At 42.6% G+C, this 23,396-nt stretch overlaps 1 protein-coding gene across 11 annotated transcripts in view; it reads left to right on the plus strand.

Moving 5' to 3' along the window:
* Positions 1-23,396, plus strand: part of NHSL1 (NHS like 1) — a 178,354-nt gene that overhangs the window by 150,332 nt on the left and 4,626 nt on the right. For 6 of the 11 annotated variants that reach the window (XM_065835776.2, XM_071806489.1, XM_065835781.2 and 3 more), the window contains 4 exons: positions 2,976-3,168; positions 7,946-8,077; positions 18,094-21,516; positions 22,070-22,199. In XM_065835776.2, coding sequence (XP_065691848.2) covers positions 2,976-3,168; positions 7,946-8,077; positions 18,094-21,516; positions 22,070-22,199 — 3,878 coding nt within the window. Of the gene's footprint in view, positions 1-2,975; positions 3,169-7,945; positions 8,078-18,093; positions 21,517-22,069; positions 22,200-22,610; positions 22,663-23,396 lie in introns of all 11 variants that reach the window. The other 5 variants (XM_065835778.2, XM_065835783.2, XM_065835785.2 and 2 more) reach the window with 4 other exon arrangements.

Raw genomic sequence — 23,396 nt, forward strand, 5'->3', positions numbered from 1 at the left:
CCTTCTGCCTTCCCAAATTGCTTAAGTTAATGAAAGTTTTTATACATTCACGTGTTTTGTGGTGGGAAGGTGCTTGTATTTGTGTATAGGTGCAGGTACGTATGTGTGTGTGCACTGTGTATCTGTATAAACAGTGTATGTACATGCACCCATAAAAAGATAAACATTCACATTATGTTTTTGTTGACCCTGGCTTGATGCCCCGTACCCATGAAAGCCACTCAGTTGCTCCCTTCCTCGGCTGGACAGAGGAGAGAAAATATAATGAAAGGCTCGTGGATCAAGATAAGGACAGGGAGATCTGTCAGTCATTAATGTCACAGGCAAAAGAGACTTGACTTGGGGAAATTAATGTAATTTATTGTCAGCCAAATTAGGCTAGGATAATGAGAAATAAACCCAAAACTTAAAACATCTTTTCCCTACACCTCCCTTCTTCTCAAGCTCAACTTCGCTCCTAAATTCTGCACCTTCTCCCCCCGAGTGGCACAGGGGGAGGAGGAATGGGGGTTGCGATCTCATCTCACATGTTGTCTCCGCTGCTCCTTCCTCCTTACACTCTTCTGTGCTCCAGCATGGGGTCCCCCCAAGAACTTCTCCAATGTGAGACCTTTGCACAGGCGGCAGTTCTTCATGAACTGCTCCAGTGTGGTTTCCCCGCGGGGTCGTAAGTCCAGCCAGCAAACCTGCTCCAGCCTGGGCTCCTCTCTCCGTGGGGGTACAGGTCCTGCCAGGAGCCTGCTCCAGCATGGGCTTCCCATGGGGTTCACAGCCTCTTTTGGGCATTCACCTGCTCTTGTGTGGGGTCCTCTCCAGGCTGCAGGTAGATCTCTGCTCCACCATGGACCTCCTTGGGCTGCCAGCGGACAGCCAGCCTCACCATGGTTGCACCAGGGGCTGCAGAGGACTCTCCGCTCCAGGACCTGGAACACCTCCTGTCCTCCTTCTTCACTGACCTGGGTGTCTGTAGTTGTCTCTCTCACATATTCTCACTCCTCTCTCCTGACTGCTGCTGGAGTTGTGCAGGCTTTCTCCCCCATTCTAAACTGTGTTATCTCAGAGGCGCTACTGCCATCGCTGACGGGCTTGGCCTTGGACAGTGGTGGGTCCATCTTGGAGCCCTCTGGCATTGGCTCTGTCAGACATGGGGGAAGCTTCTGGCAGCTTCTCAGAGGAGCCACCTCTCTAGCCACCCCCCCACTATCAAAACCTTGCCATGCAAACCCAATACAATTTTTATAGAAATGGTTTTGGAACCTTTTAAAAACAATGCAGGACTAACAAAATATTGGTATCCTTCAGGAAGCTTGCATTGAAGGAATCACTGGGGCTTTCACAGCACTGAGCCATTTCCTACAGAGCAGCATCTATCCCCTCCGCAGCCTCCCTGGTAAAGAAATGTAAGACTGACAGAAATGGATTATTTCCTCAAAGAAGTGTGGTTCCAAACCTCAGCATGATGTTAGTAATAATTTTGTTGCCAGAATTTTTTTTTATTATTACCTGAAGATTGTTTCACATTTTGCCTGGAAGTTACTTTTATTTTTATGACATAAAATGTTGGGCCCTGTCCTAAAGGATGTAGAGCCAAAGCATAATAGAATAAATAAATGGTTATTTATATATAAACAGTGGGAACTCCTCATGGTAACAGGAAGAAAATTAAAATCAGAAATGATAAACAGTGGTTGCGGCACCGTGTCTGGGCATGTCTTTTGTACAGCACTCAACTTCAAGAGAAAACAGATCGCTTACACTGAAAGCATATAGTAATAATTTTTAAAATCCATCTGTTACAATAGCTCTGATGTTTCATTCCATGCCCGTGTACAGCAGTGAGGGAGTAACTACTGGGAGAGGTGGTGATCTGGTACTGCCAGGGAGCCAGAGGTTGGTTTTCCTCCAGGTCTTTCTTCCTCTCCTGCTTATAAGATTCCCTGGGGTGCCTTGCTGGCAGGAGTGGGGAGGAGAGAGCTGCTTCTCCTGGGTTTGCCTGCACCTTGTGACCACCTGCTATTGATAGAAGCCTTAGTGATGTCTTCTGCGTGCCCCAAGCCTGCCTGTCCTCAGGGTTTGCTGTGAACTAGTACTGTCCTATCAGTAAAAAGCTGCGTTATGGCTTTCTGTGCCATTACTGGTGTGCAAGTGAGGACCTTGTAATGAAAACAAATTTGCTCCCTGAAAGCAAATGGCTTTTTTGGCTTGTAACTTTGTCTGGTGGAAGGATTTGCTCAGGCTGTTGCAACCTCTTTTCTGGTGCAGAAAGTTTTTTGTTTCATTGTTTGGGGTTTTTTTGTTTCGTTTTTTAAGTGGCACACCCATCATGGAGATGAAATCTGCCACTTTGGTAAGGAACGACTTTTTAAATGATCATTCGATGACTGCTTCATCCTTAAAAATTAGGCAAAATGAACCCCTTGACCGTGGCATGAATTTGTCCCAAGGCCAAAGCAAAGTTACTCTTGCTAGCCCACTGACCCATGGCTGATGGATTTGTAGAGTGCATCAGCTGGTTCTTTTACTGAGCTCTCCCAAAATCTCTCTGTGTAATAGGCTTCTTGCTGAGAGCTTACACATCCTTGCAACCTAGTACAGCTGGAGCAAAGCAGTGCTCAGATCTCATCTTCCTAATAGGGCACTGGAGGGCTTAATCACTCTAGGGATAAGATCAATGTGTAAGATAATTAGTAACTGTCCTTCGCTCTGCTGAAGACCACTCTTTTATTTCTTATTGGTTTATATTCCTTAGACTGATCAGATGTCCTAGATAAATACAATCCAGGTGTTTTGTTTTGCGTAGTTTGTGGTGTGGTTGTTTTTGTTTTTAATCACTCTTTACATAGGTCAAAGTGTGACATTGATGAGAGTGTATTTTGCTCCACAAGCAATGGTACTGGCTGCAGGGGCAATAACTTAGTAATACCTTTCTTTTTTAGGTAGTAAACTTATATTGTTGCATGTATTTCTGTTTGTAGTGTCCCGTCTCTTCCCCAGAAGAAGAAAAGCTTATTACCATCAAAAGGCCTAAAACTCCAGTTCCAAATGAGTTATCGGATATCAACACCCAAACCAACTGGACCAAGTCGCTCCCACTGCCAACACCAGAAGAGAAAATGCGACAACAAGCACAGGCAGTCCAAACAGATGTGGTTCCTATTAATGTGACTGGTAGGCTTTTAATTTCAGTAATTGCATTACACTGATGAGGGAGGGAAGGGATAAAAGGGGTTCTACACAGTTGCATAGTATTTTGACACTGATATATTTGATGCATGAATTTTTAATTACTTATTGCACAGTGTTTTGTGTTTAATAGTCCATCTCTAACTTAATGAGAAAACCTCAGAATCCCTTGAAATTATCATTAGGGAAGATAGTCTAGAGTGTTGACTTGAAATGGCATTAGACATTCATGTAATACAAGAAGAGGGTTGATAAATAGCAGTGTTTTGCTATAGACTGCAGTGAAGATACGTAACGGAAAATCATGTTTCATGCAATGCTAATGATATTTCAGGATTTTCTTCTAGGAGTTTTATGTAAGGGAGATAATCGGGGACTTCAGTATTCCAAAGGCTAAATGTTAAAAATTCAAGGAAAAAAACTCCAGGGTCTTGTTTATATCAGCAACAAGAGGTTTAGATGTCAAGGAGAGTAGGGTAAGAACAGCAAAAGTTAATGGGGCTACATCTTTGAGCAAGATCCTTGGTAAGACATTCCACTTGTGTGACAATAGTCCATGTTTTTGTGTTATGAACCATGTATTAACACTTCATTTTGAAAGTGCTTTTTGGCTTTACAGGTGCAGAACTCCTGCTTTGTGGAAGTTAAATTATGTTAAAGCCTAATGCTGAATAGATACTTTGTTGTGTGTAAACAGAATTTCTGGAAAAGATCAAATTATCTCTTCAGTTTAATAATCCTTCTTTTTCTGCACAATATCAAGATTGTCTGTTATTAGTTAATTCAAATAACTGACCGTTTGCCTGCCAAAACCAGGATGATATTCAATATCGAATTTATTTCAAACGCCATATGGCACTCTCTGGCTCCATGCTCCCTCTTACAATCAATAGCTTGCAATATTTAGTTTTGTTTTGAAAGTAAATTAGTTGTTCCCTTTCCCAGTGTGGCTACCAATAATTTTTTTCACGTGTATTGTTATAAACTAGTATTTTAAATAACACTGTTTAATAGTATTTAGATAGTGTAGGAGCCGCACTTCTGTGACAAACATCAAAGAGCTCTGAGAAATCAACAAGAAATGTTTCCTTAAATAAAAAGCTGAAAATGTTTGAAATAAATAATGTGAAAACAACAGAAAATGAGGAACACTCTAGGTCTGGATAATTAATAGAAGGAAAACAAGTGTAATGCTGAAATGTTACTAGGCCAGTTGGCATTATGTAGGGAATGTAGGATGCAGGTGCAGAGAGCCGAGTTATTGGAACAATGGATAATCTGACATAATCAATAAGCTTGAGCAGGGCTTAGATATTGCAACAGCAGTAACAGGGTGTACTTGAAGAGTAATCTGCTGTTCGATTTAATGACCATGTGTACTAAAAGTGTATGGGGGAAGTAAACAGATGGAAAGAAAAATAAAGTAAAAGAGATCAAATAACCCTCAGAAATTTAATTCAATGTCACTGGGAACATGACTGTGTTTGGATAAATTACATGTGTGACTTCAACCAGCTTACTTCAACTGATGTAGGAAACCTTCTCAGCTTTTCTGATAAAAACGCACATACTACACCTCACCTTTCTGGAGTGTGCTGTTGAGCACTTATTCCCTTACAAACAGGGATAGAAAGGGAGGGCAGTAAAGGAAAACTGCTGTTGCAGTAGGCACACTAGTCTCTGGGATCCACCATTCCCTTTCCCTTGGAATAATTATATTGCTACTGTGAAAGTAACAGACTAGGAGCCACACACAAAAAGAAGCTGCTGTCCTTGTTCCTCTTTAAAAAGTCGCAATCTGCTCCCCTCCTCTGCCCTCCCACACGCCCAGTAATTTTATTTTGTGAAGCTCCTTATGTTGCTGCACAAGGCAGGAAAAAAACGATGAAAAATTCTGTGCCATTTGTTCAGTGTGCCATGGAACAAACCATTGATGGTTTTTGTTTTGATTTGGCTTTTTCCTTCGCATGCTCTTTTTCTCACTCTCCCAGAAGTGAGGTCGAAAAACTTCCATTTTATTGTTCCTGGCATTAAATAAAAGGTTAACCTCTGAAGAGGCTGCTGGCGATGGCCAGCATTTTCAGCAGTGCATTAGTAATGATTTGGCTACAATGGCCTCTCACGTGGCTGTGCAATAAGTGCTCCACGGGTTCAGCTTTCAGGGCTCTTCAGTGAACAGATTGCAACTAATACAGTAGTAAAAATCTGTTGGGTAGCCTGAAGGTGCAGGGGCATTGCATTAGGCTGACAAGCTGCTGACTAAACATCCAGATTTGGAAGCAGTTTCAGTCTTAGGGGGTGCCTGGGCTGAGCTTATTCTGGCCTGGAAGGGGTTGGACTGAATTTTCAGTGGTGGCCGGTCTTTGCTTTCATATATCCTGGGGTTTAAAAGATGTATAATGGTGTCTGCTCTCCTGGGTTTTCTGGAACTAACTTTCTTTCCAGATAGAGGAGTCTGGTGATGGTGGAGGTGATCAGCACCAGGCTGGATCCTGCAAAACATTTAAGCATTTGCTTGAGTCTGCCTTGACTGACTCTAGTGAGATTTAAGCACACACTTAAATATTTTCAATGAATCCAAGGAAACTGAGTAAACTGCATGAGGGAAAACTGAGTAAAATGTATAAGGAATGCCTAAATGATTTGTTACAAACCAGTAACAGAAGGAGAAAAGTATCCTTAAATCTGCAAAATATGTTTTAATGTTAACATCGATATTTGTTAAAGGAAAAAAAGGTGACAATGAAGAAAGAAAAAAAATAATGAGATGTTCTGATTTTGCTTTTTGGAATTTATTGAAGCTGCTACTTTGAAATTCTTAAATTTGCACAGTGGCTTTGAAAAAGCCTTTGTGTGTGAAAAGCCATGGAGGATGGATTGGTTGAGTTAGCTCTTAGGTAGCTCAAGGGAAGAAGTTACTGTGGGTCAGCCGACACAGTAACATTTCCCCATGATCACACTGTTTGTGCTGTCTGACGCTTCATATAAAAGACTCTTTCCTTGTTTGTACCTTCCACTTACCATTTACATTTTATTGCAGGGCATTGAAAGCTGTATTTTAATTTCCTTGCAAGTCACCATCTCAGGCATAATTGTTGGCCTTTGAATGGATAAAGATATGTTCAGAGATGCAAAACTTTCTCCTTCAAATTCTTTGGATTTGTTATAATGTGACTAGAATTATTACTATCCTGCATGGCAGGATTACCGAAGGATCCCATAAGGATCCTAACAGTGGTGATGCTCCAGACAGTGGATAGTCTGTCTCAATGTTTCAGGGATTCTACTAAGCTGGTGGGATCCATAGCTCTAAATTATATAGATCCCAAGGGCTTCCTCCTCCCTTAATCTGCCCTGACTTCAGTCAGTCCAAAACTTGGGTGAAACTGGCACTTTTTTGTGGCTGCAAGGATTTTGCTTAGCACAAGTGCCGCTCACGGCAGCACAAGGCTTCGGTCAAACAGAGTCAGAGTCTTTATACTTATAAGACAGTGAATGAAACTGCTACATTTTTTCCTTGCATTTTCACAAGTCCACATGCTATACTTTAATATATGACTGTATCTTTACCTGTTACAGAGGTAATGAGGTTTTCTGTGCTATTTGCAGGACACACATCATACTGATGTGCAGTCAGCCACGGATAATATTTATGATGTATTAGTTACTGTGCATTAATCACTTTTTAGAGGTAAATAGTTTGGTCATCTATTTTCAAAAAAAAAAAAAGCGTACAAAGCAAAAAACTTACATGCACATTGAGGTTTTTTTCTGCATTCAAGTTTTAAATGGGACATTAAGCAGTGCTTTAAAATGCATTAACTTCTAAAAAGGGAACTCACTTTTGAGATATGGGGGGTAGTTGTTAGATTTTTAGAAGTGACAGAGAATTAACTGAGCTCACAACCTATTGGGCAAGTTTTATCTTGCTGCTAGTAAAATGGCCAAATTATAAACCTCTAAACAAAAGTGAATTCCTAAAGAAAAGTTGCTTAATGATAGTGGTGCTTCTGGGTCCCATTATGATACAGCACATGGTCATTATAAGGCTTTGTCTGGCAACATGCTCTTACACATTTTTTTGGCTCTTGCTGTTGTATATTTTTATAATCATTTATAAAGTTTCAATTTTAAACAGCTTCCACTCTGAAATATTTGAGAGACCACAAGATGAGTTTGATCTCTGCATGATCCATAGTACTTATTTGTATTCAAGTTAAAAGATCACCGTCAGAAATGTGGTGCATTTGACAGGTTCAAAGCAATTTGAAATGAAAAAACTGTCTTGTGATTTAATGATGGAGCTGTGCAAAGATGTTGTAATAACTGTTGCCAATAGCAATGTCTGTTCCTGCGTAAACCATTGTGATCTTTCATTTTCATGAACAGATTTGCTTTTTCTGCAGCTCATTACTTTAAAATAAAACAACAAAACCACCCAAGACAAACAAAAAAGGCCAAATTAAAGTAAGGATTCTGTTCACTTGTGGAATTAGAGCTGCTCTCACCAGATCTGAACTGGGCTTGGGAAGTCAAAATTCCTTTTAAAACCTGCAGTACTGTGTACTGGATATGTGTGTCTAAAGCCTTACTGTGACGATATGCGGTATCTTTCTTCAGTGCAAACCTTCATTGTAGGAACAAGCTAACATCATTTATTAATGCCTTTTTTTCCATTTCTACAACAAAACTAGTGGAAGAAAGTGCATGATGTCAGCGTGCTTGGAAGTAATGTTGCTTTGCTTGTTCTACCATGTATTAGGGGAGAATTTCGACCGCCAAGCCAGCATTCGGCGGTCTCTAATTTACACAGACACAGTGGTAAGACGGCCGAAGAAAGTCAAAAGGAGAAAGACTATTACAGGAATCCCTGACAACATACAAAAGGAGCTAGGTATGGCTCATCAGAACTGTATTCCATCCACTGTTCATTGTCACTGCTTGTCATTACTCGACTAATAACATTACCAGTGCTCATGAAACCAATACAGTCTGATAGCCTATTACAGTTCCAAATACGTGTGTGCCTCCTTTGCCACCTTGTGCATTGGGGAATTAGGACCTTTTTATCTGTTGACTTCCACCTGTTGAAGGGAACAGGGTATTTGAAAAATGGTGTCCTGGTACAATTCAGTCTGCAGGGATACAAGGTTTCTGGTCTTTAATGCTTTCCTGGGTATTTGGTCTACATCTGCTCCCCCAGGATGTTCACTGAAGCAAAACTGAAGTGGGCAGACGTTTTGGGTTGCAAATAATTACTCAGTGGAATAAAACAGTTCATGGATGCCTTCCCAAATCTGCCAAGAGTAGCATCAGCAGTGAAAAACTTGTCTATTTTCCAGTTTAGTTTAAATCTAATTGGCAACCCCTTAAGTATCAGTGTTATTTGAAGTCATTTACATGAGCTCATCAGCTGTTGCATATACTGCAAAGGAAAAACGCATCCTTGGCCACATTTACACTACCTCAGGCTGTCCTCTTTCACAGTTAGTAGCATACGTGATATTCCAAGCTGTTGAAGCAGGGCAAATTTTGGTAGACTTACCAGACACTTTTTGTAGAACTCTTTGATTTAAATCTGGTCATTCTTATTTATTTTTAAAAAAAAGATGTTTCAGTTTTTCCTGAACAATTGCTTCAGAGATAAAATTATGCTCCCCCTCTCTTTGTTTTGCAGGAAGAATGTCTTTTCAAATAGTCTAGCAGAACATAATTTTAGGTGATTTACATGTGGAATCATCTGATATATTGATGGCTTCAGTAAATTTGACTACCTTGCATTTACTACCTTCCTTTTTAAATTATGTTTTCAGTTCTTGGTTCTTTGTCCAGATTTTTCAGAAACAGGATCAAAAATACGTAGCTTATCTGGATGGATGGGTTTGAAATGAGCTAGAGGGCCAGGCGTAGACAAAGCCAAGAAACGAGCAAGTGCATGAAGAGCAGTTTGTGGGTGGAACTGTGCTCCTTCAGCATCTATAATGAAACAGTGCCTTGCCTTGGGAATCCTCTGCTTCAAGACAGATAACTCAATTGTCCTGACCCTGTTAGGACAGCTGAAGTTAGGCAGCTTTAAATGTTGTTACCTTTGGATCTCATGTAGTGGTTTTATTTCAAACTGCAGCTTTGAGATTTGTCCAAAGCTGTGAGGTGCCTTTACCTATCTTTTCTTGTGGGCTGGATGGTCTTCTGTACCTGCTGTAGGGAACTCCTCACAGTGGGGTTCCCTTCCTCCCTCTTCACTGTCCATAGTGGGCCGTGCCACCTGGCAGGAGACTCTTTCCAGACCTGGAGTCCTCCTGGAGGTCAAAATCTGAATGTGTTATTTCCTGAGAGAGAACAACACGTTTGTCAGCTTTGCAATCAACTATAAACAAGCTTGAGAGTTAAATAAAATAAAATAGTTTTGTTCTAGCCAAACAAAGATCAAAGCTGGAAACAAAGCTACATAAAAACTTAATATTGAGTTGTTCTTATCAAAAGATTCCCTTCTCCTGCTTTAGGTCACTGAGGCTAATCCTCAGATACCAAGTTTACACCTGGTTTGAGCAACAGCAGGGACAACCCTCATCCTCTCTCATCTGTTCAGCATGCATACCTTTTTAATTCCCTTCTTCCATTTTAAACTACATCTCTTTGCTCTGTCCAGAGCTGAGACAAAATGACTTCTGCTCCTTAAAAGCACTTGTGCTGCTTCAATGCAAACCTGATACAGGACATCCTTTAAACTGGTCATTTTCAGGGTACTTAACAGTGGTCCTGAGTCTAGTGTGGTATTCTGAAAATGATATGCATACCAAGGTCATAGTTTTCGACAGAAGGTATCTTTGATGCATGCAGGACTCACCTGGAGGGCACATAGCAGAGAAAAGCAGAGCAAAGCAGAACACTTTGTTCCACACTAGAATTGGTCACTTTTGGGGGTCCTGATGCTCTCTCAGGCACATAGATTTTGAAACGGGTGACAACTGTACTTGGGTGGACATGTGGAGAATGATTCCTGCTGGCAGCATTTCCAAAACCTCAAGGTTACATTTGTGACCACTTCAGACATGTTTAATGCTTGAAAACATCAGCTGTAATTTACCTGGTGGAAAAAACTGAGAATGCAGTTGGCATCTATCTTAAAAAGAAATCTTCAATCAATGTCTTAAAAGAAGCTTGTGATTATTGCCAATCTGTTTGCTAAAGGTGACAGGTTTTATGGCCTTGATTTTGGTCTTTCATCTCTGTGCTGAGCACACTTCGTGTTGCACTGCTTGAAGGTTTTCCTTGGCTCCTATTTTAAGTTGCAGAAATTTCAGGGCTGGCAGTATATCTGCGTTATATCTGTGGGAGCTCTCTCTGGCTGGTTCCCTGGCCCACAGCGGGCAGGCGTGTGGGGCTTCAGCCATCTGCCCTACGGTGGAAGTTACCTGAGGAGCTTCATCTTGCTTCCGTGGTCGTTATATGTCAGCCAGACAGCAAAATGTGAGCCAGGAAAGCTCTGCGGTGGCAGCGTCCATCCTGTTAGCATGCTGCTATCCATCACTAGAAACAAAGTGTGCTTGAAAAGAGAACAGTTATCTGTGTCTTAATCTTATAGGTGGGGAAGCCAGGCATGCTGCAGTGAAGTGACTTTGCCAGAGTCACCCACCAGGCCGCTGGCAAGGCTGGGAATAAATTAAGTCTCCCCCATTCTTGTTCAGTGCACTTTCTGCCTTTTCTCCTCTGTCACTCCCCAAATATTTCTGTAGACTATTTCTCTTACACTGTCCCAAAACAAACAACGAGTTGTTTTAAAACATTCCACAGTTCATTTGATCGGAACAAGGATCTGGACTAAACTCCAAATCAAGCAATTGCATTGTGCCTATTGACATTCTCCCTGTGGTTTCAGCTGAATAAATCTCTTTGTTTCTCCCCTAAAGCATTGCTGTGAATGGCTATAATATTTACACAAAGATTAAAATCCCTTGGTACATCAAAGTTGCTGTGCGCAGGCTAAATAACCAACACATACAGCAGATTCTTGTTACCTCTTGTTTATCCTTCAGAAGGAAGCAGAAACTTGAGAGAACCTCAAAGCTTCAACCAAGCTTGAACTATTTTGATTTCTTGCGAGAGAGCCTGGAAGAGCTTCTGCTGGGCCAAGCTGCTGGGGTTCTCCCCTGCGTCCTTTGGAACAAAAAAGACCGAACAGAAGAGAAGCTGGCGCTGATTACTGACCTGAGCTCAGTAGCCATGGTACCCTTGCAGAATTTAGCCAAATGTATTGAAAGGAGTCGTTACCTGCACCAGTAAGCCTTGTGCAGAAAGTATCTTCGAACATTCTTACTTTTGAGTGTTATAATACTGCCATGTTTTCACAGGTGTCTTCCCCCGATGTACCAGTCTCTCTACATAGCCTGGAAACTTCTGCATAAAAAGTGCTGCTTAAATAAAATGTGATGGGATAGATGGTATTCTGAGACAGAATAAGAATCTGAGATGCCTCTCAGTTTAGAGATTCCAGTTATTTTCTGAATAGCAGGACCTTTTCAGTACTGTCTAGCAGAGAAACACCAAAGTAAGAGGAGAAGGCAAAGCATTCCTCTCTCTGCCAAGCACAGCAATGGAAAAATTAGGTTTGCATACTTCTGAATTACTTTCACTGTCTTGTAGAACATAAATATTATACATGTATTTAATGGAGCTAATGTCAGATCAAAACTGCAGAAAGGACAAAAAGCTTTGAGATGATGTTTCACTTCAAGTTTTTGTGCTCTCAGTTTCTCTGTTCTGTGTTGACATTATCCATCATTTCTAGCTTCAGATGGTGCTTTATATGCAAACTGGTATTCTCCCCTCAGGCAAGAAGGTGATTCTCAAACAGAAGTTTGGCAGAGGTTAGCAGCATTCTGGGAGAACCTGTTGCAGGCCTTGCTTGTGTCTTGGCTCTTGGTTATCTTCCGCATCCTTCACACATTCCGGCTCTTCAGATGAAATAAAGGCAGCAAAATGCCTTCACATTTCCATGGTTCCTTCTCTGTGTCAGTGCTCTAGGGTCTGGCTCAGACTAACTTTAATTTTGTGAGGGTACCAAATACCAGAGTTCTGCACAGGTGCAGTCCAGGGCACTGATGAACAACTTCTCGTGTCCTGAACTCCCTCCCTCTCTTGCAGGAGGAGCAAGTTCCAGACTGGGGTATCGGTTCCACCATGGTTTATCTTCAAAGTAAACATATCTCAGCAAAGCAGGGGAGAGGAAAACATCTTCAGGTTTTCTACCTTTTGATTTCTTTTTCTGCCAGGCATTTTGCTTTTCTTTAATCAGACAGAAAGTTTCTCTCCTCTTTTGGTTTTCAAAAAGAGTATTCAAATTTTATGCTTTGTATGTACTTTCCTTGAATTATTTCAATTTTTTTTTTCCACCTTAAGGTGCAATTCAGGGTCTTTGTGGCTCTGTGATTCTTTTTCCCCTCCCATCTACCTTTTTTCTTCCTGTCTTTCTAACCAGAGAGTTCAGAGAGTCAGAATAACCTCAGATGCTTTTCTTCAGCTTATTTCTCTGCCTCCCATTTTCAGTAGCTCACAATGAGTTGTCACCTCTAGGACCTCCTGTCATTCATCAGGGTGTATATGACTGACATCTGAATGGTCAGTCACTCATTTGCCTTCCTGTGGTACAGCTCAGACCCCCTGTTGCTACCGTCCAGTGTCCCAGGTATCATTTGAGACTGTTGAAGCTTCTCCTTTGACCTGCCTTAGAGGAGACCATTCCATCTCAGCAGTGTGGGTGCACATAAGTCCTTATGATATTTGGGAACTCAGCTGTTCTGTTGAAGACTTCTCTTAATTTATATTCTTTTCCAATTAGTCCTTTCGCACTAGCAGTCATTCAGGTTACAGGTTCCACAGGTAAGAAGAGTCCCAGCTATGCAGTGATCCTACAGAAATGCCACGCACATATCCAAGAATGAAAGATAGAAATACCAGGAATATGATCTTAACCAGAGGCTGTTCAGTTAGCAAAATGAACAGAATCGAGAAAAATTAAATTCCCTCTGTTTTCGTCAAAATTCTTCCTTGCAGGGTGGCAGTGATATATGCAAGGGTTCGTGATGTTTTTAGCTGTCGATCTGAGAACTATTGCAGGATTCTCTGCTTCATTTTCTCCCTTCTGAGAGATTACACATGCATCATGGAGCACAGCGAAAATTCCTTAATCTTGCCATAAGCTTGATGTACTTGTCCATTTCTTGTTGAGTGTCTATTAAAAATAATTTGCTTTTTAAATACTGGACTAAAATAGATGAAGAATCTCTGAGTTATTTTGTAAGACTGTTGTGGTGCCTCCACAGTGACTTGGCCAGGTCACCAGGTTTGGACGAGGGTTACTAGGCAGGGTGTGAGAAGATGAAAGCAAAAAATCTTAGGAATGTGCCTGTGGCACAAGAGACAAGTGCTTGTAGTAGAAATTATTAGTCAGAAGTGGTTTGGGGAGAGAGATTACTTCTATATACTAGTTGAAACAAGCATGTTCTTTGTGATATCAACATACTTTTTATCCTCTCAAATCCTCAGTTCTCTTTGCTCATGTCAGTGCAGGGGACCTTTCTGCTGATTCTCTGCAGCAAGTTGCCACCAGATCAGCCAGAGTCACAGTGAGACAAGGGGTCTTCTAGTAGCTAGGACCTGGCCCTAGGGATTACACTTTCTTTTTTCCATCAAATTTTCAGTCAGTCTCAGTCCCTGTCGTCTCTGATGAGCAACACCAGTAACTACCAGAGTCGGGGAAAACTGGTGTAACCTGTATATGCTTGTCTTGGACCAAGTGCTTGGAGCTAAGATAGGCATTTGAACCTCTTCTTGGTGCTTCCATGCAAGAGATGTTAAATATGTTGTGCATGTTTCACTTGTTCCAGATGGTAGGTGTTCTTTACTTGCTGCTGGCATCTACACTGGATGTGGGCATTAGGGAAGGGCATTTGCCCTAAAAGATATTTTCAGCATAGCAAGAAGTAGGGTAATAAAGAAGAAAGGAGTGTACATTCAGGTCTCCTGTGGTGGACATAGCACTGGCTGCAGGGCTACTGGACACAGGATTATATAAAATGCGGACAAAATAATTATTAATTACTTTCAGCCGCATATATCATACCACAAAATTGCAGCCACTTCTGACTTCATAACATTCAGCATCTGTAACCTGATGTCCAGTTCTGCAATAGTTTTTTGCTGCTGCCTGCTCAGACATCACCCCTGCAACTAGATGGACTTGTGGATGGTATTCTTTAAAACTCTGTTTCAGTTCCAGAATTTTTGATGTTGCAGGGACATCTCGTAAGTTTTGACTGTTACTTAAGTAGAGGGTTTTGAGAGACATAGCATTTTCTATGTAGTAGTCAACTGAAGGTCTGAGCTGTCCCTTAGAATTGGAGTGCTCATCTTCCAGATGCACTACCAACAAAAGCAGTTCGATTTTAAGAATTTTTGAAAACCCTTGCTTTTAGCGTTACTCTGGAAGCGAGTGAGGGTTTTACAGTACACTTGGAAATTGCAAACACAGTATTCATCACTACCGCCCTCTGAATTCCACCAAAATCTTAAAACCCTCAACATTTTAAGAGATGACCTGAATCCTAAATGTTCCTTTGGTTGGTTTTTTTTTTTGACTACTTTCCCTGCAGATTTCTCATTTCCCTCTTCAGGAAACTGAGCTGTCAAAAGAGCAATTGCTGCATTATAAAGGGCGAGTAAATCCTCATGGCCTTACATGAGATTGTGTATACATGTAAAGCCAAAAACAAAGCTGAAGTAATTTCAGAATATGCTGCATTTCTATAAAAATATTTAAAACCTTAAAGTTGTATTCTTGTAATAGCAACAGCTGTAAAAAAGCCCTTCTCTGACCATATCCCATATAATGACTGAAGGATGTAGCCCTGTAATTTATACTTCTGAGATGGGGCTGTCTTACCCCCTCTGAACCCTGTATTTATTTGGGCTCTGCACTGTTCTAACTACCGGAGGCCTCACGCTGGTACAAAGACCTGCCCTGATGGGCATCCCTGCAGTATTGAGGTTATGAAGGTTTACTGCTGTTCATAGAATCCTAGAATAGTTTTGGTTGGAAGGGACCTTCAACAGTCATCTAGTCCAACCCCCTGCAATGAGCAGGCACATCTGCAATTAGATCATGTTGCTCAGAGCCCCATCAAGCCTGGCCTGGAATGTCTCCAGAGATGGGGCATCTACCACCTCTCTGGGCAACCTGTGCTGCTGTGTCACCACACTCATTGTAAAAAATGTCTTCCTCATGTCTAGCCTGAAGGTCCCCTCTTTTAGTTTAAAACCATTATCCCTTGTCATAACACGCCCTTCTAAAATGTCTGTCCCCCACTTTCATATAGGCTCCTTTTAAGTGGTGAAAGGCTGCAATTAAGTGTACTGTAGAATCAATTTATGCAGTTTCTGTGAGCAAAGCAGGCTGAACCCTAAACCACATCTCTTCTAGTAACAAACACAGTGTTAGTACTGATGCTCAACAGCGTTGAGGGCAGTTGTTGGTGCTGCCCTGGTGTTAACCCACTGCTCCAGCACTGCCCTGGCCTGGGCCAGCAGCCGCCCGGGATCCGGCTGGGCAGGGCTGCCAGGGATGGGGCACAGGCTGCTCCCCGGGGATTTCGCTACAGCCACCCATGCCAGAAAAGAGCTTGGCTTGGATTGACATAAGAAGAGTCCTTGGCCTCTCTCATTTAGAAGCTTAGATATAGCGCCAGGGTTTAATTTTGTGTTTCAGACATTTTAAAGCATCGCTGTGCATTTGCAAGGAACAGGATGTCCCAGTAACGCATTCTGACACTCCTGGTTTTGGAAGGACGAAGGGGGAGGTTCACAAGTCCAGTGTTGTCCTGCTTTGCCATCTGCCTTCCCCAGCAGTAACGTTTTAAACAGGCATAAACTGTTTGTGCGCATTATGCTGCTTGTGGAGTGCATTTAGCTTCCTTTGTGAAAACCAATGTATTGCATACTGAAATAAGGTGCTCTCAGCCACAGGTCAGTATGTGATGGCATTAGTTACTTGCTGTAGTGCTGACAGCTTCACTCTCTACAAGCCCCATCCTCTGTCTTGTATGTGCTGTGTGTGTGTGTGTGTGTGTATTTCCAAGTGGTAGGAACATGAAAAATACCCCATCTCTTTCATTATTTATATAACCTAGTCTGCAGATTTTTATGATCAGGTTTTTTAATTGGCTATCAGTTGCTATCAGTGATATCATGGTTCCAGAAACATTCATAATTTCTACTTTGATGTTTTTATCTCTCTTAACCCGATTCTATAGAAAGAGTACACATGGAAAGCAAAATGAAATTATTTTTCTTACTGTACAGTTCTTAATAACTGTATACAGGATATGCAAATACTTCTCTTGGTTGGCTGCAGTAGTCCATCTGTTCTGACAATATCTCATATTAGATTATCCAAGATGTTTGTCAGCATCCAAGTATCTTGCTTTGCTGCAAACCTCTACCAGAAGCAGAAAGAGGCTACGTTTTCATCAGAGCAAGAGAATCTACACAAAGCAAGCTAAATAGGCTTCAAGCTGCTAAAAGACTACTTATGTGCCTGGGGAAAAGAAGTAAACAATCTTTTTGTGTGTGCTGCTTCACTGTAGCCTTTTCAGAGCTCTCTTTTCCTTATCCTAAATGCCTCTTTTGCCTGCCAAGAATAAGGATAATTAAATGTTCTTTAAGTGGTGTTTAAAGCTGCATGATAAGAATACCTATCCTCCTAATCCAGTTCCATATAGTAAATATGAACGGAGAACAGCCCTGTCAGGAATGCTACTTCATTGCTCCTGAGACTAGCTTTAAGGCGGAGACTTGAAATAACCAATTTTCCCCAGCAGCGACACATGCAGCATCTTTACGAGCATCTCCAGCAGCACGCCCGCCTCTCGTGTCTGCTATTTATACAGTAACGCAACTGAACTGAAAAGCAACAGCCATATGCAGGCTAATTTTAAAGCAGTGCTCTGGTTTGTGATTTTAAAAGGCAGCTACCAATAAAAACATAAATTTAAAAGAACCCCAGAGTCCTTTCTGCTGACCCAGTGATAACTGTATCTTGAAATGAAACTGTTTTTTCTATTGTCCTCAACTTTTTTTTAGTATCAATATATGATTAAGTTCAGTTCTTTTTTATTTCCTGGTGGTCCTGAGGATGAGACAACCATGAGTACAAGCTGTTTCTTCTCCCCATTTCTTGGAGTTTTTCCTTTGTGATAAATAGAAAGTAGTTGTAAATAGTTTTCTTTTCAGTGCTGGATAATGTCTATGTGTAAATGCTCTGATAGCATATGTATTACTTGTGGTAAAACAATGCATGTTTCATTGTGTTAGCCTCCTTTCAGATGAATTGCAAGACCTGGAGAGCTATACGTGTCTCCTGAGATATTTTTGCTGAAGTGTAACGCTTTTAAAAAGCAGAAATGATTATTCACATTAGTCTTCAGATTTCCTTCCCCTTTTCTTTATTGCATGAGGCATTAGCATGGAAACACACTTCATGTTTCTCAGGCTTTTGTCTGTTCCTGCTGCTTTGCCTGCTGGAAGTCAAACAGTGCTACTTGGTTTCTGACATAACTGATTACTATGGAAATTATTACCATGTCATAAACAGAGGATTTCACGTGTCGAATGTGCAGCAGGAACGCAGACGATTCTGTAAGCAGAAGGTTCCTGATAATAAAGAAAAAGGGAAGAGAAATGCAGAAAACACACAATGCCTGTGCAAAAATCCATTGTTGCAGATTCTTTTTCCAAAGGCATAACCTTCAAGAGCCTGGGGATCAAGCAGTTTGCTGGGTTTCTTTGTTTTTAAATGAGTGAGAAGATAAATGGGAATTTATGTTTCAAGGAATAATTCTTTTATTTTGACTCCAGCAGTTGGGCCTGGCCAAAGTGATTTCCGAGGGCATTCGATGTATGTCCCGGATCACTGTTCCACGCTAGGGAGACTGGACAGCTATCGTGGCGCTGCGCAGCGCTCTGAAACCAGGGACACCAGCTGCCAGACAGAGGACGTGAAAGTTGTGCCCCCTTCCATGAGAAGAATACGAGCGCAGAAGGGACAAGGCATCGCTGCCCAGATGTCTCAGTTCTCCAGCTCATCTGGAAACATGTCAGTGATGAGTGATTCTGCTGCAGTTATATTTCCTTCTCGCCAAAACAGTGACATGGGTTTTCACAGCTTGCCTCGGGCTGGTGCGAGAGTGTCTCTGCAGTCCCTAGAGCAGACACAGAGCATCTCGAGGCAGGCAGAAGACATCGCTGGCACTTTACCCCACCAGATAAGTAAATTGCAACTGGATGATGGTGTTGTGCATCTGAGGAATAATCCCACAACAGGCACCATGTCGAGGCCAAAGTCTCAAGAGGTGAGGAGTTATGATGGCGAAAAGTCCGCAAGCCCGGCATGCGTGGTCTCTCCTCATGCCACCTACTCAACCAGCATCATACCCAACGCAACACTGTCATCCTCCTCAGAAGTTATCGTTATTCACACTGCCCAGAGTGTTGGATCATTGGATAGCAAAATTACCAGCTCCACTGCCTACCCAAAGCCAAGAGACAATCCTGTTGCCAGCAGTGCAGTCAGTGGGAAAGAAGATCATCATTCATCAAGCGGTAACTGGAGCGAGAGCAGCTCCACACGTCACTCACAGACTTCAGATACCATCCCATCTAATACTGTCATGATGCTTTCTCTTGGTGACTCTGCTGTCTCTCTCAGCACTCCTGGAAACGCAGAGGCTGGGGCTCAGAGCATGAGCTACAGCTGTAGGAACAATCTTGCTTTACCAAACCCTTCCCAGGACAGCGATGGTAGGAGTGAATCCAGCTGTTCGGGGGAGCGAGCACAAGCAGCAGTGAACAGCACGGACCACTGGCTGTACAAATCTGCAGAAAACAGTGAGACTCCCTCACACAAGGTGGTTTGTACCACACCAGACTGTGCCACTCCCGGTAGCAACCTGAGCAGCAGCAGCCTGGAGAGGACTTCAGTCAGAGATGATTCCACTTCTCTGTATTCTGTGGACCATGATGTTTATTACAGTTCCATGCATATGGACTCCGGACTGAAGTCAGACGTCTCATGCAATAGTACTAATGGTTTTGGGAACCCCAGAGACAGCGTGATAAATGTCTTTGAAGGAAAGGAGAAGAAACATCAGGATGACCAGTCAGGTCAAGGTGACAAATCCCTTGCAAGAAACATCTCTCTGAAAAAGGCAAAGAAGCCACCTTTGCCACCATCCAGAACAGACTCACTCAGAAGGGTGCCCAAGAAAAAAGCCCAGTCCAATGGACAGGTACTTGATGAAACCCTTATTGCCACCCTCCAGCATTCCCTGCAGCTGAATCTCAAGTGCAAAAATGGCAGCTCCCCTTCCCAGAGCCCCTGCAGCGATTATGAGGATCCCTGGGTGCTGCGCTCCCGCAGCCAAAGCTCTGTCAGTGCCAGCAGCAGCATGATGTCCACCACTGCTCCAAACCTCTACTCCATCTGCACAGTCACTCCCTCTCAGAGCGAAACAAGTAGCATCAAGTCGGAGTATGCTGACCAGTGGGGTTACTACAGCGACTATGCCGCGGTGGGAGATGACCAGGTAAAATCCCCGGTGACCCATTCTGCCAGTACATCGTCTGCTCTCAGTGATTACAGCATCAGCCACTTCAGTGATGGCTCAAGGGCTTCTGCGCCACAAGTGCCCAGTGGACTGGCCAAACCAAAGAGCACTTCTCCGGAGAAATCCCACCGAGTCACCTCGCCATCAAGTGGGTACTCCAGCCAGTCCAATACACCCACTGCGCTTACTCCAGTGCCTGTACTTCTAAAACCTGCATCATCAGGAAATGGGAAATCCAAGCTGAAGCCTAAAGTGCCTGAAAGGAAATCTTCTCTCCTGTCTTCAGTCTCCATGTCATCATCCTCCACATCTCTTTCTTCAAATACATCTACTGAAGGGAGTGTAAGTGTGAAGAAATTGGAGCCCACCCTGAGCTCTCCTCCGGATTCTGGTTCACCTCCTCCACCACCTCCTCTTCCAACACCTCCTCCACAATGCCCTGGACTTTCTCCTCCCCCTCCTCCTCCTCCAGCAGAAGTCATGGATCTGTCACCATTGCCAGCCTCTCCTACATTTCCCCCTCCTCCACCAGAAGCCGATGTAAATTCTTGCTTTGCCCAGACTGTCCCATGGTTTCCGCAAGAAGCCTCCATGAGTTCGTTCTCCTCCCCTGTTCCTCCTCCTCCTACTGTTCCCTTAGCTGTCCCACCACCAGCACCACCTCTTGATCCCAAACTAACAAAAGGTGCAACAATATACCCACAGTATTCTTTTAAGAAACGTAACCAGGAAGAGTCTTGCTACAGTCCACTGAAACAGCCGCTCAACAAGCAAGACGCATTGAGACCTGTGATGCCCTTAGTAACTACCAAAGCTTTGCAAATGGTGCAGCTGAGGTCTGTGAAAAAAGCGACAGAAGGTGAACCATCACCTGAATCTGCTTCCGAAACCATCTCTCAGGAAAAGGGTACTGTGAATTCAGCATCACAGACTTCCCTAAAGCCATCTCTCTCGCTGAGACTCAGTAACAGCTCAGGTGAAGAGGAAATGAAAACTCAAGGCACTTCATTTAAAAACTCAGTTCAGACACTGGTTCGGGGTTCTCCGCTCATTCTCTCTGATAACATACCTGCACTTGACAGTGATCCAAAGCCTACAAGTGCCGTAGGTCTAAACAAGCCTTCCGAAGCTAATTCATTGGGGACAGCTGCTGAAGACACACCTGAGTCTTCAGTGCAGAGCGAAGACCTCCATTCTGGCATGTCACTTCAGGGGTCACCAGCATCTCCAAACAAGACTCAGGTTATATTGCCAAGCAAGAAACCACCTCCTATTTCAAAGAAACCCAAACTGTTCCTCGTTGTACCACCTCCACAGTTAGATCTCAGAGTGGAAAAAACAGCTGAAGTGAGTGATACTGCCAGAAGCACATCAAGCCCAACTAAGAGAGACACTGTGCTTGCACACTGCGAGGAGGCGAGAAATTGTCTTACAGATGGACTCAGTTCTAGCGAGATGGACTCTGGCAGCCTGGTTCCTGGGGGAGGAGCTGCCGGATTCACCTTCTCTGAGACAGTGGGAGCTAATGCCTTTGTGGTGCAGCCTGCTGCATCACCAGTTCAAGAAGAACCCAAGCAGGAGGAGCAGCCTGCTTTTGATGAAGGAAGCAGTTCAGGCAGCAGCCAAGACAGCGGCAGTAACGCTGACGGGCACCTATCTCAAGAGAACGAAAGTGGTGAGTCTCTTTTCTCTTTTCTGCTCTTCAGATGCAGCAGTAGCTATTTTAAAGAAGCTGGAGAGTGAGGGTAGCAATCCGAGCATTCAGGTGGGCTTCTGCAGAGAAAAGACCCTCTTGTGATAGTTAAAACTAAAAAGCCTAAAGAAACTCAGAGGGATCAGATTAATAATTTATGAGATTTCTTAGAATTCCTTTCTGACTTCTCATTATTGCAGACGTGGAAAGATCATGATGCTTTGCTTGACTGTGCTGGGATTAAAACATGCTATGAAAACACAGTTGCCTTTGTTAATTTTGATTTTGCATTTTAGTGGAAACCATACAGATTTTCTCTCAGCATTGTTCCCCGCCTGTGTGCGTGTGCAAGTGCAGGCATTTCGTGCACCACAGTTTCCTGAGCAAGTAGTGTTGAAATGACGATAAAGACAAGGGTGAACTCACTTGATCTCTCGGATGCTTTGCCTTAGTGGCAGCATGGGTTGGTTTCAGGATTATAAGCCTGTCAGGTTCCCATGCCAAACTGACAGCATTGTTCCTTCTCTCTGCATAGTGGAGGTGTTTGAATCGGACACGGCAAATAGTGCATTCCTGCCGAGCAATAGTTATGGGGAAGAGGCAGACGGAGTGGCAACACCAGCGAGACCAAGGACTACTGAGGATCTTTTTGCAGCCATTCACAGGTATGGCTGAAATTGCCCTTCCCATACTGTTGGGTCAGGTAGTTCTCTCAAAAATTAATTTAACATTGTTTTACTAAAGCACCCCATTATAGCAGTCATTGCTTTAACAGAAAGCACACATTTAGCAACTTTTTACTAAGGCTCTACATGAAAAAGATAAGGAAAGAATTTATGCTTTATTATTTTAAAAATATATTTAACCCATTCTGAACTAAAAGCTACCAAATTGAGTCAATGTAGATGATATTATAAATATCCTGCCCCTTAAAATATCAAGTTACGTCTAGTATTTATTGTACTGTTCTCAATCTGCCATATTAACTCTACTGTTGCTTTTTCTGTATATCTTTTTGTTTTCATTCTCGTTCTTCTCCATCTCTTTTTACTCTCTTCGCTGCTTATATGGTGCAGTTTGGGACAGAGGCTCAACGCTAATGCTTCATGGCAAGCGTGGCTGAAACTGGCAAGTAACACAACATGTCAGTCATATGGCAAAACATATGGCAAACGCTGGATTATAGTTTGCCATAATCCAGCCTGAGGTCGGGTGTTTTGTGTCAAACTGGTTCATGAATGAAATGTGCAATACTGGCTCTATTATTGACATTATTCATTTCCCTTAAAAACAAAATCATCCTGAATAGGCAACTAGATTTTTGTGCTGTTCACGTTAGGTTGTCAAAAAAACAAAAAACAAACAACAACAACAAAAGCTTAAAACCACAGTATGAAACGTGTGCACCATTTAAACAGTACACACAGAAGACCATTACCACTCTCTGAACTACTGAGCTTGCTTTTAGACTAGAACCAGTGTAGTGGTAGTGCCATCTTGTGGCTTTGTCTTTTCCTTCAAAATTCAGAGGGACCTCATCTCTTTTAACTGGTCACAGAAAGTGCTTGGCAGCATCCATATAGGTTTATCCAGGTGTTTAGTCAGTTTGCACATCTGTGCGTGAATTCTGCATCAGGAGTACTAAGGGATGGGAAAACCTGTTGTGAGAATGCGACTGGGAGACTGCAGCACTTGGAACCCAAGTGCTATTTTTTCATTTTTGAAACGATTCTGTTTCAGATGTTACAAAAGTTACAAATATGTGATATTGACTTTTTGTAATTTACGGTTACCCTTAGGACTTGGCCTGTAGGAGCTGTTCTAAAAATGGTTGTTGCATTCATGTTGCATGGTGCTCGCTG

The sequence above is a fragment of the Patagioenas fasciata genome, chromosome 3 (genome assembly GCF_037038585.1).
Source record: "Patagioenas fasciata isolate bPatFas1 chromosome 3, bPatFas1.hap1, whole genome shotgun sequence".
Taxonomy (NCBI): Eukaryota; Metazoa; Chordata; class Aves; order Columbiformes; family Columbidae; genus Patagioenas; species Patagioenas fasciata.